This window comes from Microcaecilia unicolor, chromosome 7, assembly GCF_901765095.1.
Source record: "Microcaecilia unicolor chromosome 7, aMicUni1.1, whole genome shotgun sequence".
Classification (NCBI taxonomy): domain Eukaryota; kingdom Metazoa; phylum Chordata; class Amphibia; order Gymnophiona; family Siphonopidae; genus Microcaecilia; species Microcaecilia unicolor.
Genome location: NC_044037.1, coordinates 136,088,970 through 136,108,307, shown reverse-complemented (window position 1 = coordinate 136,108,307; position 19,338 = coordinate 136,088,970). Strand labels below are relative to the sequence as shown.

The 19,338-nt window shown below is 45.9% G+C and overlaps 1 protein-coding gene across 2 annotated transcripts in view; it reads right to left on the bottom strand.

Moving 5' to 3' along the window:
* TRAF3IP1 (TRAF3 interacting protein 1) overlaps nt 1–19,338 on the bottom strand; it is a 1,208,890-nt gene that overhangs the window by 629,626 nt on the left and 559,926 nt on the right. For both annotated transcript variants that reach the window (XM_030210669.1, XM_030210670.1), the window contains one exon: nt 12,041–12,061. In XM_030210669.1, coding sequence (XP_030066529.1) covers nt 12,041–12,061 — 21 coding nt within the window. The remainder of the gene's footprint in view (nt 1–12,040; nt 12,062–19,338) is intronic.

Below are 19,338 nucleotides of genomic sequence, written 5' to 3'. Positions count from 1 at the left end.
GATACGACAGACACACCCCAGTCTTCAACTCCTCCCGCTCCTGTCCATGCCCCTCTCTACATCACTCCCCCTCTCTCTCCCTGGACACGGCCTCTAAAACTCCCCTCTCCCCTGCCCTTCCTTCCTCCGATTCGCTCGTTTCTGATTTTTCCTCTACCTTAATATCCTCTCTCACACAAGCAGAACTTAACCAATGGAAACAGTCAGGATGTTTTATTAACCCTAATGGTATTTGGACACATCCCAATGGACAATTGTGTGTTTCTCAGTATGTTTTATCAATCCTATTGCATGCTCTGCATTACCCTTTACATCTGAATGCCAAAACGTTGTATGATCAACTTTCTCCTAAGCTATGGGCACCTCAATTACTGCCAATGTGTCATACTGTGGTTCATAATTGTTACAAATGTTTCCTGTATACTCCTAAGCGGGGACCCGCCGTTCCTTCTGGCCACTTGCCTGTGGTACAAGGACCAGGCCAACACTGGCATGTAGATTTTACAAACATGCAGATACCTGTCCAAGGTAAACGGTACCTGCTTGTCTGCGTGGATGCTTTCCCTTGCTCACGAGAAACAGCACAGGTTATGGCACAATCCCTGTGCAACGAGATTATTCCTAGATTTGGCATTCCCTGCAAAATTACTACAGATAACGGCACACATTTTGTGAATGATTTGTTGAAAGCTTTTCTCCCTGCTCTAGGTATCACGCATAGAACTATTTGTATTTACAAACCCACCAGTAATGGTTTAGTTGAACGATACAATGGATTGCTTAAAACTAAATTAAGGCAGCTCATGGCAAATGGCATTAGAAATTGGCTCAATGCCCTACCATTGGCACTGTTGTCACTCCGGGCCGCGCCATCTGCCTCATTGAAACTGACCCCCTTCCAATTATGCACTGGTCGCAATATGCGATTAGTGCCTGGCAATCCGCACAATCAGTTACCTGAGCAGTACTCCGTTTATTGGGATGTTTTGCAAACAATAATCAGTTCTCTATCCTCGATTTTGCAGGCTCTCTCGGATAGAAGAGGGGATTCTTGTAGACCCCCAGCAGAACATACTAAGGCTCTCAAAGTAGGAGACCTGGTGCACCGCAAATATTATACTCACAAGAGTTGGCGAGATCCCATTTACGTTGGGCCCTTCACGGTTGAAGCCCTCTCTGCCACAGCAGTCAAACTTCAGGACCATACGTCCTGGGCCCATCTGAAGGATATACGGGTCTACCCGGATATCGAATCAGGCCTCCTTGATGTTGCGAGCCCAGCAGCCCTTGGAGCGACCAACCCCACCTCAGACTCCACCTCCACTGAGCCCAAGACCACCTACACCAATTCCAGGTCGCCGTGAGAACCCGGCCCTTCCAGACCTCCCGCTGCTAGACCTCTCAGACCTGCAGGCCTTTCCCGATTCCTCTGAACAGGCGACTGCTCAGACACCAGAGTCACCACCATCGCTTTTACACCAAGCTGCAGCGACCAATCAAGAGTGGTTACCTAAGCCTTCACAATTCCTCATACTACCACCTACTGAGCTACGTGCCCGTATTGAAAGAATACGTACCGTAATTGGGCAATTGGTTGATCCTGATTCTGCTGACTTCTTCACCTTGCAGAACGTCCACCTTGAACTTTCTGACCTACTTGAGATTTTGCATCTATTTTTTTTCCCCACAAGATAAGCTAGATGCAACAAAATCCTAGTCCTGAAGAAATTCCCTTGCAAAAGGTTAAAAGCATAACACCGCCACTTGTTCCCATTCAACGGGAACCTGCGGTGGCAGATTTGACTGCCCTCGAAAACATCAAGGAACCGGACCCAGGTAAAACTGAACTGTATCAAATTGACTGGTGCAATTCTATACCAAACCTAACTGTGCAGCAGTCGGAGACCCTAACTCAGTGGTCTAACGACTCTGAAGACACCGAAGACGGAAGTATTTCCTCCCAGGAGTATACTGTGGTATAGGAGTACTCCCTTTCTTTTGTTTCCCAACTGCTCGGCTGAGCATTATTGGACTTCTGTGTCTTGCTGTATTGTGCCTGGGTGTAGCATTGATTTTAACTGCACTGTTTGGTTTGATGCCAGCTAAAGCCAGCAACCCCACGGTTAGTGATCACACGGTCAGTACCTTGTCATCTGGTAATTTTACCTTACCGGTCGACAACTCTACCAACATAAGAAACACCCCTGAAACGTCCACAGGGTCTGAAGTACACCCCACACATGCAGAACAAAGCAGTACACCAGAAAGTACACCTCCTCATAATCTTACAGGGTTTAGCACCACCACATTTACCAAACCCACTTTGGCAACAGGAAATCATACCGAGACTGAATTTCCAGCTGGTAATTCTCATTGCCAGTTGAAAATTCTGCGACTAATTCTGCCCCTACTAACGGTCATACTCTGCCTCCTACTGATCCTTCCCATATTAGTAGCAGCTCAGGTACTGTTGTCCTATCACCTGAAAACTTTACCTTGTTTAAGCTCCTGCCTACCCCTCCTAACCATTCTAGGGTGCCTAACATTGACCCTAGTCCTTTCACAAACGTTACCTTGACCACCCAAGATTCACTTGTGCAGACCTCCACTCCCTCCAGTAACGGCACCGTTGTATCAGGTACCCATTCACCTAGCTACAACCTCACCGATTGATCAACATTAATAGTCAATCCAGTGAGGTATCCCCTCCAACCAACCCCTTGGGAAGAATTGATTGAACTTACCCTGTCCGTCCTTTGCCTTACCCTCTCAATAATCTTTGCCCTCATTTGGTTCTTATATTTCCACCAAAAGCTCCTAACAGGTATCCCTGCCTCCATATGAGCTTGCCAAGTCCTGAGCCTAGTATTTTTGAGTTCTGGGATCCAACGCCGGACGACAATTCCTTGTGGAATCCAACGGTTAGATACCACATCCTATATCAACCTTTACTAGAAACTTCGAGCACAGGGCCTGCCACAATTATACAACATATTTCCCCTGTATTGCGTAACGCAGGCATCGCGAAGCACCTATCCTTTGCTCAGACCTGAAACACGTGAGGAAGTTGTATTTTGGATAATTACCTACAGACTTTACTGTACTGGGTGGCTCCCCTGGCTTTTTGTAAGGAAAATTGGGAACAGAACCCAAGAGTATTATTGTATCTCCCCTGACGGTAGAGGGTCTTTTGCAGCAGTGCGCCTTTACCCGGGTTACACTGCAGCCTAGTGTAGAAGAAGTATATGTCTGAAACAGAAAGAATAGATACCCAATATTCCCCACACCCATCACCTCCCCCCCATTTTTCTCCACCATCTCCGTGGGGTTATTCACCCCCGGATTTCTGGGACTGGATTTTGGAAACTCTGACCCTGAGGATAGTGTGGATGAACTGAACCTTAGGGATTCAGACTCAGCAAACGACGTAAGGAGGACCCACTGGGACCCGGCCCCGGAAGACAACCCCAATTGGGATCCACTGACCAGATTCCAGACATTGTGCGAGCCATTACTTGATCCATTCACCATTGGTCCTGGACGAAACACAATTGATACACTTTCCTTATTTGGAGGAAGTGTAGCCCTAAGAATAGAACAGACAGATATACCTTTGGTGAGGCCTGCCACCCACGAGGTGGTCGATTTCTGGTTAGTGACCTACAACCTACTTAATACTAGTTGGAGACCTTTGTTCTTCTTTAGGGAAGTTGGAAACAGACCACTAGAGGTATACACTCTTTTCTCAGCAGGAGCAATTAGAATTTTCCCTGAATATGCCAGTACTTACTACTATTACTACTTAACATTTCTAAAGCGCTACTAGGGTTACGCAGCGCTGTACAATTTAACAGAGAAGGACAGTCCCTGCTCAAGGAGCTTACAATCTAAAAGACAAATGTACAGTCAGTCAAATAGGGCAGTCAAATTGGGGCAGTCTAGATTTCCTAAATAGAGGTATAAAAGTTAGGTGCCGAAGGCTATATTGAAGAGGTGGGCTTTGAGCAAGAATTTGAAGATGGGAAGGGAGGGGGCTTGGCGAATGGGCTCAGGAAGTTTATTCCAAGCATAGGGTGAGGCGAAGCAGAAAAGGTGGAGCCTGGAGTTGGCGGTGGTGGAGAAGGGTACTGAGAGGAGGGATTTGTCCTGTGAGCGGAGGTTTCAGGTAGGAACGTAAGGGGAGATGAGGGAGGAAAGATAATGAGGGGCTGTGGACTGAGTGCATTTGTAGGTTAGGAGGAGAAGCTTGAACTGTATGCAGTACCTGATCGGAAGCCAGTGAAGTGACTTGAGGAGAGGGGTGATATGAGCATTTCGGTCCAGGCGGAATATAAGACGTGCAGCAGAGTTCTGAATGGATTGAAGGGGGGATAGATGGTTAAGTGGGAGGCCAGTGAGGAGTAGGTTGCAGTAGTCGAGGCGACAGGTGGATGAGTGTGGATGAGAGAGTGGATGAGAGTTTGGGTGGTATGCTCCGAGAGGAAAGGGCAAATTTTGCTGATGTTAAAGAGAAAGAAGCGACAGGTCTTGGCAATCTGCTGGATATGAGCAGAGAAGGAGAGGGAGGAGTCGAAGATGACTCCGAGGTTGCGGGCAGATGAGACGGGGAGGATGAGGGTGTTATCGACTGAGATAGAGAGTGGAGGAAGAGGAGAAGTGGGTTTTGGTGGAAAGACGATAAGCTCGGTCTTGGCCATGTTCAGTTTCAGGTGGCGGTTGGACATCCAGGCCGCAATGTCGGATAAGCAGGCTGATACTTTGGCCTGGGTTTCCGCAGTGATGTCTGGTGTGGAGAGATAAAGCTGGGTGTCGTCAGCATAAAGATGATATTGGAAACCATGTGATGAGATCAGCGAGCCCAGGGAAGAGGTGTAGATTGAAAAAAGAAGGGGTCCAAGGACAGAACCCTGAGGAACTCCAACAGAGAGCGGGATTGGGGTGGAGGAAGATCCATGAGAATGTACTCTGAAGGTACGGTGGGAGAGATAAGAGGATGCTATACCCATACCTATTTTATATGGGAATAGTTCTTTTTGTGATTTCTGTCATTGCTGAAACCTTAGGGTTAATCCTGCTACTCGTAATATTCACTATTCGTCAACTGCCATTCATCCGACCTTGACACAGCATTACAACTTCCCCATTTGTAACAAAATGCCTCAAACAGAGTCAGCCATGATTTACCTCCCCACTCTGCTGGGTCTCCTTGCCATGATTTTGGTACCTTCTATACCACAAATAGTAGGACCTGATCATTTGATTCCCTACAAGGTGGTACTAGCTACCACCAATGAGACTGTTACTGTAACTCTCGATGTATGTGCCTATACCAGGTGTGGTGAGCTGCCTTACCAGAGGTATTATTCAGCATTTGACATTTACCTGTGCCCATCTTCTACATGTGGAAGCTGGTCAGAGGTATGGTGGTACACGGGCTCCTGGGTTCCTTACTCATGTCAAACAATCCCCATACTTAAGAACAGTATCTCAATCATGAAGCCACGAGTAAATTCCAACTGTCAAATGACTAAGTGCAACCAAGTGGCTATCACTTTCAGAGGTATAACCTCTGTCACATACAGAGCCTATTCACTCGGAATAGACACTACAGGAAGGGATTCTATCGCTACTTTTCTCATTGTTTCTCCCCCTAAACCAGAGAAGAACCCATTGATTATTATTGTTATTGCATTTGTACCCTACATTATCCCACCTTTTTGCAGGCTCAATGTGGCTTACAGAGTGTTGTTATAATGCAGTCATTACATTTCCTTAAATACATTCAATAATCGGTTGAAGGTGTATGGTCTAGGTGTAAGGTGGTAGGTAAGGTATTGTGAAAGGTGTTTGATGCACCTGAGTAATTTGAGAATGGTTTATTAGGATGTATTTAGTAGGATTTGTTGAAGAGATGTGTCTTCAAAGCTTTGCGAAAGCTGGTTAGATTGTCCATAGTTTTCAGGGCCATGGGTAGTGCGTTCCAGATCTGTGTGCTTTTATACGCAAATGTAGTAGTGTATGCCTGTTTGTATTTAATTCCTTTGCAGCTGGGGAAGTTCAGATTGAGGAATTTGCGGGCCGATTTTTTGGCGTTTCTAGGCGGTAGGTCCACTAGGTTTATGCCAACTAAGGCTCCAGAAATCAAGATTCCCTACCAGGTGGTACAAATTACTAGTGCTAAAGACTTGGTTGCACTTGAAACAGGATTTGGAGATTCAAATTTGTGGCTCGAATGGGCCCATTATACCACTGCAAGTTTGAATATTTCCAATTGTTACTTCTATGCCTATGCGAGAGCAGAACCTACAGCGGTTCCTTTCTCCTTGGATCTCTATAATGACCCAGACGGTTTTTGGTGTATGTTAGAGTTACTTCAAATCTGGGAAAACATTAATCAGTCTTGTCAACACCTTGCAGACCACCATCCATACCTACCCCCACGGTTGAGGGTACCTCCTGCCTTCAGGATTCCGGACCCTGCCACAGTATTTCACACATGTCTGGACAGACGCAGTTAGAAATTCACGCTTCTTGGGTAATTTAACTAATTGCAATACCACACTAGGTTCCCTACAAGGTTTGAATGTCACAAATTTCGCTCAGGCTCGAGCGGATGTGTGGTGGTACTGTAGAACCAACACAATTCACCATACACTCCACAGAAGCTGGACAGGCCAATGTGCCTTGGTAAAATTGGTAATCCCAATAGTCTTTGCTTCCCTTGCTCCCTCCCGATGCCAGCTCTCCCGCACGGGTGAGGAGACACGCGGTGCCCGGATCCTTTGATGACCAGGTATACATTATTGATGCAATAGGGGTTCCAAGAGGGGTTCCTGATGAGTTTAAAGCCAGGAACCAGATTGCTGCAGGATTCGAATCTGCCTTCTTTTGGTGGGCGACCATTAATAAGAACGTAGATTGGATCAATTACATATATTATAATCAGCAGAGATTTGTAAATTACACCAGAGATGCCATTCAAGGTATAGCAGCACAATTAGATGCCACTAGCAGAATGACGCTTGAGAAACCGATGAGTGCTTGACCAAATGCTAGCGGCAGACGGCGGCGTGTGCCGCAAGATTGGCACTCAGTGTTGTACCTTTATCCCCAACAATACTGCTCCAGACGGATAATCAGCAGAGCATTACAAGGTCTCACCTCTCTTTCTGAGGAACTGGCCATCAACTCTGGGGTGACACATCTTGGACCGGTTGGATGGATAAAGCTTTTGGTAAATGGAAAACATTTATTATCTCTGCAGCAACCACTATCATAATTGTGGTAGCAATTTTCATATTAGTTGGATGTTGCATTATCCCATGTGCCAGAGGATTGGTAGAACGCTTAATTGAAACTGCTATAAGCAAGAAAGGGCCTACAGGACAATATGTCATGTATGAAAACCTCCTCCCCAACACCACTGGAGAGAATACCATTGGACTATCTCCCCCTGCGGTGAACAAATCGCTATGCAAGACGCAAGAAATGCAATAGAAGTACCTACCACTATTTAGTAGTATGATACACATGGGATAACTGCTTATGGTAATATAACACAGAATATTGATATTAAGCAATAAGTAATCAAAATGTAATCAATGCATAGTCTATAGAAGATATATATACCGATATAATCCGCTTAGAGAAATAATTTAGCAATATATATTATCAATTATACTCGTTATTTTTGTAAAAGTATAACCAAGCTTGCCTATTAATGAAATAGATAATTCCACCTGCATAGTTGTACTTCCATCCATGCTTGACTGCAGAGGGGTAAGAGTGAGCATTAGACTACTCCCAAGGCTACTTGGCCGATATTTGTGATTCAGATTCCTTGTTTTACCCTATGCCTAAAAATATTAAATATCAAAAGTCCTCTCATGTAATGAGGTAGCACCTTCTGGAATGGATGGTAACACCTAGATGCTGTGTGTATGCTGCCCCTACTGATAGGGGCAGCAAGAGGGGAATGTAGAAATATGGTACAGTCAGAGACCCCCCACCGGAAGGGGTGGGAGACCAAACCTTAGGTTCAGGCTATTAGAAACCCTGGCCAAGTCTGAAATCTAATGGCTAGCACAGCTGGAACCTTGTTGGAAAAGCAAGGCCTGGCCGGTAGCCTAGATTGAGGTCTAAATGACCAGAATTGGAAAAGATAGGTCAAGGAAACTGAAATCAAAATGGAGCTTGTCACAAAATGGATTCTCTTATTTCTGCATCTAAGTTAGAAAAATCTGTCTTTCTGAAATGTCATAACTGGTGCAAGTAAAATAAGGAAGTTGCAGTTGAGATAAAGGCGGAGGCATATTTCCGATGAGGAGGTTACGGTTAAGCAAGTTTGGAATAAACAACTTTAACATTGGAGTAAATGTAAACCCATTAGTTTGAATAGGGCCAAGAGAGTATAAAAGACAGGGAAAATTTGGGTGCGGCAGAAGATCTCCTGAACATGCCAGACTGAGATGCTGTCTGTCCGACCGACCCCCCATCCACTCGTACATCTGATCATGCTATATTATTGTGGTGAGTTATAATAAAGCTGAATATTCTTGCAACCTGCCTTCTAATTCTTTCCTATACAATATCTAAAGGTTTAATTGAACCATTTATCAGGGATGGTTATTAGAGAGTGCCTAGGCACACATGCACTGGTAGAGAGTCAGATAAGCGCAAATAGATTATAGGATCAGCCTTCTAGAGAGCCTCTCTGATATTAACCAGCATACCAGAGGGGATCTATGGGGTGGTTTCCCCTGGGAAATTCAGGGCTCCCGTGCTAAACTGGTGGTAAAAATAAAAAATTATTTCCAATCGTGCATGAAATGGCACATGGTGGGCTGGCTGTAGTGCTGGATTGGTTCGCAATGCCATAGTAGCTCTACCACAGTGTTGTAAAGGGCTCCTAGAGCTATCTTTAATTCTGGAAAAAGCTTAAGCATACTTTTTTCTCAGGCTTTTCTTTATCTAGTGAGCAGTAAAGTTTTCTATATTTTCGTTTTTGTATTCCTTATAATGTAATGGTTTTTTTCAAGGTTTTAATGCATTTTCTAGAGTTATAACTGTTATTCACAATGAACTAAAAGCTTTAGTATTTGCAGACAAGAAACACCATATAATGTAATGTAATTTAATGTTATAAATAATTATTATAAGCTGAAGAGTTCATCTCTCAAGCATAAGAAACCCACATTTCAATTTGAAATGCCCATTAAGGATATGAGTTCAAGAACAATGAAAACAATCAGATGATTGGCGATATTCCCCCCCCCCCTTCCAAAAAATAGTATTTATAATCCATTAACCTTTTTATTTAATTTGAAATGTTTAATTGCTAGGAAATCCAGTCAAAAACATTTTTTTGTTATTAACTAATCTCCAACTATGCTCCACCTCCCCACTCATCAAAATGGTCACTGTCTTGATCTCACCTTCTCCTCCAACTGTTCACCCTCTAGTTTCTTTGCCTCTGATCTTCCCCTCTCTGATCACCATCTTATAACTTTCACACTTAAATGTCCTCCCTCCCAGTCCCGTCCCATCTTATCTAATTTATCTAGGAATCTTCACGATATTGACCCTTCATCTCTATCCTCCCATGTTTCAAACCTCCTCTCTACTGTGGCACCGCTCCCCGTCTGTCACGAGGCTGTTTCTTCTTACAACAATACTCTATCCTCTGCCTTAGACACTCTTGCACCTTTGATGACCCGCCCTATAAGGCGTACAAAACCCCAACCTTGGCTGACTTCTATGTGTCAACATTTTTTATTGATGATTTCACCTGGTAACACATCCATTAGAGTACATACATAACAAGCTGTAAAACTGTCGTTCTTATGTACATTAATCTTAAGCTGCTATCATCAATCTTGGCTGACTTCTAATATCCGCTACCTACGTTCCTGTATCCACTCCGCCGAACGCCTCTGGCGGAAATCTCGGGCCCTTGCTGATTTCTTACACTTTAAGTTCATGCTGACCTCCTTCCAATCTGCTCTTTTATGCGCCAAACAAGATTATTATATCCAACTGACCAACTCTCTTGGCTCTAATCCTCGACTTCTCTTCACCACATTGAACTCTCTCCTCAAGGTGCCCCCTCCCCCAACTCCCCCTTCATTATCTCCTCAGACCCTTGCTGAATTCTTTCACGACAAGGTTCAAAAGATAAACCTTGAATTCTCTACCTCGCCACCTCTCTCTCCACTAGTCCGTTCCTCCCTCTCTCTCTCCTTCCCCTCATTCCTTTTCCTCCTTTCCTGAAGTTACTATAGAGGAAACTACACTTCTCCTTTCTTCCTCAAAATGTACCACTTGTTCCTCTGATCCCATTCCCACCCACCTTCTTAATGCCATCTCGCCTGCTCTTATTCCTTTTGTCTGTCACATTCTCAACCTCTCACTTGCCACTGCAACTGTCCCTACTGCCTTTAAACATGCTGTGGTCACACCTCTCCTTAAGAAGCCTTCACTCGACCCTACTTGTCCCTCTAATTACCGACCCATCTCCCTCCTCCCTTTTCTCTCCAAATTACTTGAGCGTGCTGTTCACCACCGCTGCCTTGATTTTCCTCTCTTACATGCTATTCTTGACCCTCTACAATCTGGTTTTCGCCCTCTCCACTCAACCGAAACTGCGCTTACTAAAGTCTCCAATGACCTATTACTGGCTAAATTCAGAGGTCAATATTCCATCCTCATTCTTCTTTATCTTTCCGCTACTTTTGACACTGTCGATCACAGCATACTTCTCGACACCCTGTCCTCACTTGGATTCCAGGGCTCTGTCCTTTCCTGGTTCTCTTCCTACCTCTCCCTCCGCACCTTCAGTGTTCACTCTGGTGGATCATCTTCTACTTCTATCCCTCTGCCTGTCGGTGTACCTCAGGGGTTCTTGGTCCCCTCCTCTTTTCTATCTACACTTCTTCCCTTGGTTCATTAATCTCATCCCATGGCTTTTTCTACCATCTCTATGCTGATGACTCCCAATTCTACCTTTCTACCCCTGATATCTCATCTTGCATCAAAACCAAAGTTTCAGCGTGCTTGTCTGACATTGCTGTCTGGATGTCTCAACGCCACCTAAAATTAAACATGACCAAAACCGAGCTTCTCATTCCCCCCCCCCCCAAACCCACCTCCCCACTCCCCCCGTTTTCTATTTCTGTTGATGGCTCTCTCATTCTCCTGTCTCCTCAGCTCGAAACCTTGGGGTCATCTTTGACTCTTCTCTCTCCTTCTCTGCTCATATCCAGCAGATCGCCAAGACCTGTCATTTCTTTCTTTACAACATCCGTAAAATCCGCCCCTTTCTTTCCGAGCACTCTACCAAAACCCTCATCCACACCCTTGTCACCTCTCGTTTAGACTACTGCAATCTGCTTCTTGCTGGCCTCCCACTTAGTCACCTCTCCCCCTCTCCAATCGGTTCAAAACTCTGCTGCCCGTCTCGTCTTCCACCAGGGTCGCTTTACTCATACTACCCCTCTCCTCAAGTCGCTTCACTGGCTCCCTATCCGTTTTCGCATGCTGTTCAAACTTCTTCTACTAACCTATAAATGTACTCACTCTGCTGCTCCCCAGTATCTCTCCACACTCGTCCTTCCCTACACCCCTTCCCGTGCACTCCGCACCATAGATAAATCCTTCTTATCTGTTCCCTTCTCCACTACTGCCAACTCCAGACTTCGCGCCTTCTGTCTCGCTGCACCCTACGCCTGGAATAAACTTCCTGAGCCCCTACGTCTTGCCCCATCCTTGGCCACCTTTAAATCTAGACTGAAAGCCCACTTCTTTAACATTGCTTTTGACTCGTAACCACTTGTAACCACTCGCCTCCACCTACCGTCCTCTCCTCCTTCCTGTACACATTAATTGATTTGATTACTTTATTTTTTGTCTATTAGATTGTAAGCTCTTTGAGCAGGGACTGTCTTTCTTCTATGTTTGTGCAGCGTTGCGTACGCCTTGTAGCGCTATAGAAATGCTAAATAGTAGTAGTAGTAATTAAAGTACCATTTAAAATAATTCTTACCGTCATCAATTCCTGTAGTACCTAAAATATAAAACAAAAATTCATGAAACTATCTACAAATAAATACAAGTTCATGAGTCTCCTATGTAATAAAATTTGTGCAAAAAAGAATTTAGCATGCAACTGGGTAAAATTATACATGCACATTATAATGGGTCTTAACTCGATATGAACCAGGGAATGAACTAAAACAAATTAAACAGACCTAATATTAAAATATCCAAAACTGATGACTGACACAGCCATATTTTAGCAGACAATACCTGTGTAAGGGGTCCAATATACCTACAAACATGAATATAAAATGATTTACATATTTATATCTATCTAAATCTATAGATCTATGTGTGTATGTATATATATCCTATATAATAATTCTCACCTCCAACGTTCTACCTTGCTGTCTGTGTCCGTGGCTTTCTTTGGAGTTGATATGCTAGGCTCCGAAGCCCAGGCTGACATCACACGCAGCATTGACCAACCGCACGACAGCAGCACGAGGCCCTGCCCCTCCCCCAAGGTTGTTTCAGCCATCGCCACTCACCCCTCCACCCCTCCCCCCCCAAGGTCACCATCGCTCCCCCCCTCCTAGAGGTCACCAACGCTCCCCCCTCCACCAAGCCCAGGGTCACCACCATTCCCCCCCCTCCCCCGAGGTCATCGCAGGCACTGCTCCCTCCCTCCACCCCCCCCAAGGTCGCCTCTCTCCCCTGCCCCTCTCCAGCCACCCGCTGCCTGTGCTGACCCTCCCTCGTTGCCGGATAGCTCTTCAAAATAGCTGCTGAAGTCTCAGCGGCCATTTTGAAGAGCGATCCGGCAGCGAGGGGAGGGTCAGCGCAGGCAGGGGAGAGAGGAGAGTCACTGGACATGGATGGCTGGGGGGGGGCAGGGGAGAGAGGAGGGTCACTGGACATGGGTGGCTGCTCATAGAGAATCTGTGTATCGCACACATACTCTCTCACACACAACTGTATCTGTGTGAAACACACTTTCTCTCTCTCACACTCACTGTGTCTCAGATACGCAGTCGCACACACTCTCATTCTCACACACACACTCTCTCACAGACACACTCACAACCAGTCTCACTCTCTCTCTGTCACACACACACACTTGCATATTCATTCTCTCTCTCTCTCACAGTCACTCTCACACATACACACTCCGAGGAAAACCTTGCTAGTGCCCGTTTCATTTGTGTCAGAAACGGGCCTTTTTTACTAGTGTATGTATGTATGTGTGTGTATATATATATATATATATATATATATATATATATATAAAACTCTTTAAACATGCAATTGCTTAAGATGTGGATTAGTGGATTAATTTTGTATGTTATTTTAACAATTCATGGACATTCTAAAATTTAAAAAAACATACATTATTACCACAGACAACATGGAGAACAATATTAATTGATACTCTGACCTGTTTGAATATAGTCAAGCAGCAAATGATTGTAAAAGTAATCATAAGAGAGCATCAAATTAAAAGGTAAAAATAACAAATGTATGTAATGGGGGGAACACATAGGGGGCATTAAAGGTGGAGGAAGGGTACAAAGGAATCAGGGGGGACTACTGAGTTGAACATGGGGTGATACTTAGTAGTTAAGGGATAGTTCGCCTGTTGCAACAAAGTTAAAAGACAAAGATAAGAAGAGTGGAGTATGTTATGGGTTGTTGGTTGCAAATGTAATTAAATGGAAAAGAAGCAATTCGAAATAGTTGACCAGTTTGTATGTAGAGGTAAAACTTGAGAGATAGCCATAAAATTGATGTTTATTCAAGGTTAAATGGTTATGAATGTAAATATATGACAAAATGCAATAAAAACTTTAAAGTAAAAAAAAAAAATAACAAATGTATGACATATATAGCGTAGAAGTATGACATACTTTACAAAGGCAGGAAGATTTAAGCCTATTGTAAAATCGACAAATCCCTGCCTTCTGATCAAGACAAGGAAAAGGCCATCCAAAACTTACAGTATATCAATGGCAATGTATCAAAATGTGTGAATGTGAAACACAGAAACAGACAAGTGTACCCAAGGGTGACCATGAAGTTGAAAACATACGACATGAGCTCACACCAGTATGTTCTGGCCTCCACACAGCATCCATATGTCCAATCAATGCCTGCAGGGGAAAACATCTAGTGCTGCCTGCAGTGGCAGCATAAACCATTTAGCACAAGGTGGAAAAAGTATATTTGCTATCTGTCTTGTATCAGGTGCAAGATGTTTTGTGCTGCCACCAGGCACAAGACTGTAATGTTATATGTTTTGCAGCCACGGGGGGTGCTATATGTTTTGCACCTGGGAAAAGACAGATAGCATTGTTGCAGATGCAGACCGTGTAGCACTATCAGGGGCATTTTTGAAAGAGAAGGGCGCCCATCTTCCGACACAAATCAGAATATGGGCGTCCCTTCTCTCAGGGTCGCCCAAATCGGCATAATCGAAAGCCCATTTTGGGCGTCCTCAACTGCTTTCCGTCGTGGGGACGACCAAAGTTCACGGGGGCGTGTCGGCAGCGTACCGAAGGCAAGACAGGGGCGTGCTTAAGAGATGGGCATCTTCAGCTGATAATGGAAAAAGAAGGGTGTCCCTGACGAGCATTTGGCCGACTTTACTTGGACCTTTTTTTTTTACGACCAAGCCTCGAAAAGGTGCCCGAACTGACCAGATGACCACCGGTGAAAAAAACATCAACATCCCCCCTAATGGTGAGTCGTCCGGAATGAACACTTTTACTGAGGCCATGCTGAACTGGAGCCTGTCAAAAGCACGTCCCTTGCTTTTACTGGGGAGCAGAATGGGCCTTAGTTGCACGCTGTTGACAAGAACGAGCACACTGGGGTTGAGCCTGGGCAGGCTGCCGAGAAGCAGGAGTGTATCTACGCCTAGAGAAGGTATAGGGGGCACTCCTCCTCCCTCCATAAAACCTCCTAGATGAGGAGGCAGTAGCAGAAGGCGCCCAGTGGGAGAGAGAATCCATAGCATCATTATGCTTCTTGATTTGATCAACTAGATCCTCTAGTTTTTCTCCCAAAAGATTGTCCCCCCCCCCCCCCCCCCCCGGCAAGGAACATCCACCCTCCGCTGCTGGACAGAATGATCGAGGTCAGAGACACGCAGCCATGAGAGTCTGCACATCACTATAACTTGAGCAGCGATTCTAGATGTCACGTGAAAAGTGTCAAAAGTACCCCTGGCCAGGAACTTGCGACACGCCTTCTGCTGCCTGACCACTTGGCAAAAAGGCTCGGCCAGCTCCGTAGGGAGTGTCTCAACCAAGCTGGACAGTTGACGTATCGAGTCCCGCAAGTGTACGCTCATGAGGAACTGGTATGACTGAATCTTGGCAGCAAGCATAGCGGCCTGATACGTCTTCCTCCCAAAAGAATCAAGAGTCCTAATTTCTCTGCCTGGGGGCACCGAAGCATAGTCTCTAGAACTCCTGGCTTTCTTGAGGGCGGAGTCCACCACCATGGAATTGTGGGGTAACTGAGACTTCATCAACCCAGGTTCACTGTGGATCCGATACTGGGATTCGGCTTTTTTTGGGACCATGGGGCCAGACAGAGGGGCTGACCAGTTTCGCATAAGGACTTCCTTCAGTACCTTATGCAGAGGAACTGTCACAGCCTCTTTAGTTGGAGAAGAATAATCCAAGACCTCGAGCATCTCAGTCCTGGGCTCATTCTTAACCTCCACAGGAAAGGGAAGAGCCGTAGCCATTTCCTGGACAAACGAGGAAAGGACAGACTCTCTGGTGGAGACAGTTTCCTTTCTAGTGGAGGGGAAGGATCAGAGGGAATTCCAAAGGACTCATCAGAAAAGAAGTACCTGGGATCCTCATCTGACTCCCACGAACACTCCTGCTCAGTGTCGGATAAAACCTGAGTTAAGGTGCTTCGACATTGAACCTGCCTTGACGCCGAGGAATGTTGTCCTCTATGGCGATGTTGAGAGGTCGATGACCTGTCCAACTGTGGTGAAGCTCCCTCCACTGATGTCGAAGGGGAGTCGACCTGGGTGGCAGGCGGCATCGCGGTTGGGGACCTCACCACAGGTAAAGGGCCAGACACCGCTGCAGCAGATGGTACAGAAGGCGCAAGCACCCCGACACCGAAGCTGACTGACTTAGCAATCCCTCCAGAAGTTCTGGAAACAAGGTTGAGAGCCGCAATCTGAGAAGGCTGCGGGGTCGGTGGGACAGGCTGTGTCAGAATCCATGGAGGCTCGGGAGCAGGCATCGGGCTGCTAGGAGACCGACGCATCGGCACCTCCTGTATCAACGGTGAGCGATCCTCTCGGCGCCGACTCTTCTCGGGTGCTGACTCTCTCGACGTCCCGGAGCTCCTGGTACCGTGCATCAAAGGAGAACAATGATAGTGCTTCTTAGCCTTCGCTCGAAGCCCGTCATCGAGACTTCTCGGTACCGATGAGGACGTGGAATCCTCGCGCCTCCTCAGGGCTGGGTCCAACAAAGGTCGGTCCCGGGGGGCCTGCATAACAGGAGGCCTTGAGGCAGGTGGAGACCCACTCGACGCCTCATTGCTCCCAGCACGAGTTGGTCTCATAGCAGTCATTACCTCTCTCCCAGACATCGATGCTCCCTTTGTACCGATGTTGATGTCGACGTCGAAGGACTGGACTGAGCCCCAAAACGTTTTTCACGTTGGGCCTCTCGAGACGCTTGGGTCCGTTTCTTCATATGAAGACACAGACTACAAGCGGCTGGGCTATGGTCGGGCCCAAGGCACTGAATACACCAGGCGTGGGTATTGGAACTTGAGATAGTCCGGCTGCACCGTGTACAACGCTTGAAGCCGCTGGGAGTCTTCGATGACATGGAAGGAAAAACGGCTTCGGTGAAATCAAGACAAGATTGTGCTTAAAAATCAGAAAAAGGCACAAAAGAGAAAAGGGGAGAACCCGACCACGTGGCCTAAGGCCGGCCATGACGAAAAAGAAAGAAAACTTGAAATAGGGAAAAAAAACTAAAGAGAAAACTAAGGGAACCCTATTATTATTTTTCTAAATCTTGTAAGAAGAAGCAAAAAAACAGAAGCGAACAAAATCGCAAACGAAGAAGACTCTTCCTGGGCCTGAGAGGAGCAGAAAACGAATGCTGCCGCACCTTAACGCAGAGAAAGAAAAACTGAGAAGTGCTCACGCAACGGGCAGGAAATCAGTCCGCGCTGCACGCGCACCAGAAGACTCTGGCAAAACTTTTTAAATATTTTGCTTTCAAAATACCGACCCACTTGTGAGAACAAGCAGCCTGCTTGTCCTCGGAGAAGCTTTGCTACAGCTTTTCCTTATGCTGTGTTCCTGTGGAGAACCGTTTCCAAGCCAGGGAGTCATGAGGAGTAAAAGCTTGGCCTACAGCTTTCTCCTTATGCTGTATTCCAGTGGAAGTCTGCTTCCAAGCCAGGGAGTCCCGCAGAGTAAAGTTTGGCCTACAGCTTTCACCTTATGCTGTGTTCCTGTGAAGCCTGCTTTCAAGCTTGGGAGTCCTGAGGAGTAATAGCTCTGCCTTCAGCTTCCACCTTTGCTTGGGTCCAGTGAAGCCTGCTGCCAGTCCTGTGAGTCCAGAGCCTCCTGTGCCTCAGTTGAGATTCCAGTCGCCCACCGTGAGTCCTTTACTCGCCGTAAGCAGCGACTGGCTTTATGATGTGTTTCGGACTGTGTGGGCTAGATGATGGGGAGTGCTGCGGTGCAGTGGCTGAGGCCACATCTCAAGGTATCTCTGGACGAGGGGGCAGTGCTTGGAGCGTGGAGGGGTCTGCGTGGGCTGATCCTGGCCCTTGGGTGCTGTGCAGGGACGTTCAGTCTTCTGTCTTGGGAGCGTCGGGTCAGGTTTGGCTTCTTTATTTATTTATATTTATTTATTATTACATTTGTACCCCGCGCTTTCCCACTCAAAGCAGATTCAAAGTATTGATAGAGAAAATATAAGTTAATTATAACAGAGTAATAAAAGAGATAGGTAGGTAGAGATGGGGAAGGGTGAAGGGAGTATAAGAGGTATGCACAAGGGGTAGATGAGCATTGGAGGAGGGGTAGAAGAGGGGGAGGGGGATGGGACACGGGAAAAGCATAGGAAAAATTTGGTGGGAGATGTAGTCTGAGTCATTGTCGTTGTCTTCTGGATATGTGTTCGGAAGATGGGTTCATAGGATTAGATTGGGTCATTTGGGTAGGCTTGCTTGAACAGATGGGTTTTTAGTGATTTCCGGAAGGGTAGATAGTCGCTAGCTGATTGATTGGATGGGTCTGGGGAGGGCATTCCAGAGTTGGCTGCCTAAGAAGGAGAAGTTGGATCCATAATAAGTTTTGTACTTGAGCCCTTTGCAATTGGGGTAATGTAGGTTGAGGTAAGTTCGCGAAGTTTCAGACATGTTTCTGGTGGGAAGGTCAATCAGATTGAGCATATATCCTGGAGATTCACCATAGATAATCTTGTGGATTAATGTGTGGACCTTGAAGTTGATTTGTTCTCTAATAGGGAGCCAGTGAAGTTTTTCATGAAGAGGTGTTGCGCATTCAAATCGTGATTTGCCAAAAATGAGTCTTGCTGCTGTATTTTGGGCAGTCTGAAGTTTCTTCAGGATATGGGTCTTGCAGCCTAAGAAAATACTATTACAGTAGTCTGCATGGGTAAGAACTGTGGATTGCACCAAGTTCCGGAATGTTTTCAGGGGGAGATATGGTTTTACGCGTTTCAGTATCTACATCATGTTGAACATTTTCTTTGTAGTGAATTTTGTGTGACTTTCAAGAGAGAGATGGTTGTCTAATGTCACTTCAAGGATTTTCAGGTTGTCAGATATGGGGATTGTGATGTTGGAGATGTTAAGATTAGTTGGGAGGAGAGTGGAGTGCTGAGATGAAAAGATTAGGCATTGCGTTTTCTCTTTATTCATTTTCATCATAAAGGCGTTGGCCCAACAGGTTAAGCTGTTCATGCCCAAGGATATTTTTTCGGAGATTTCTGTTACATTGCCTTGGGAAAGTCAGCTAGGGCTTTGTTGCTTTATTTTGCTTGCCTTGGGAGCATCTGGCTCAGGTTTGGCTTCTTCACCTTGCTTGCCTTGGAAGCGTCAGCTCAGGCTATGTTGCTTTATCTTGCTTGCTTTGGGAGCATCCGACTCAGGTGCTTCAGTGACTGATTGCTTGTCTTAGGTGACATCCCTAGTCTTTGGTGAGCGGAGTGATCCGCTTATGCCTCCACTTGTGGTGCAGGTCCTCAATAAACTTTCTTTTCTCTTTGTTTTGCTTCT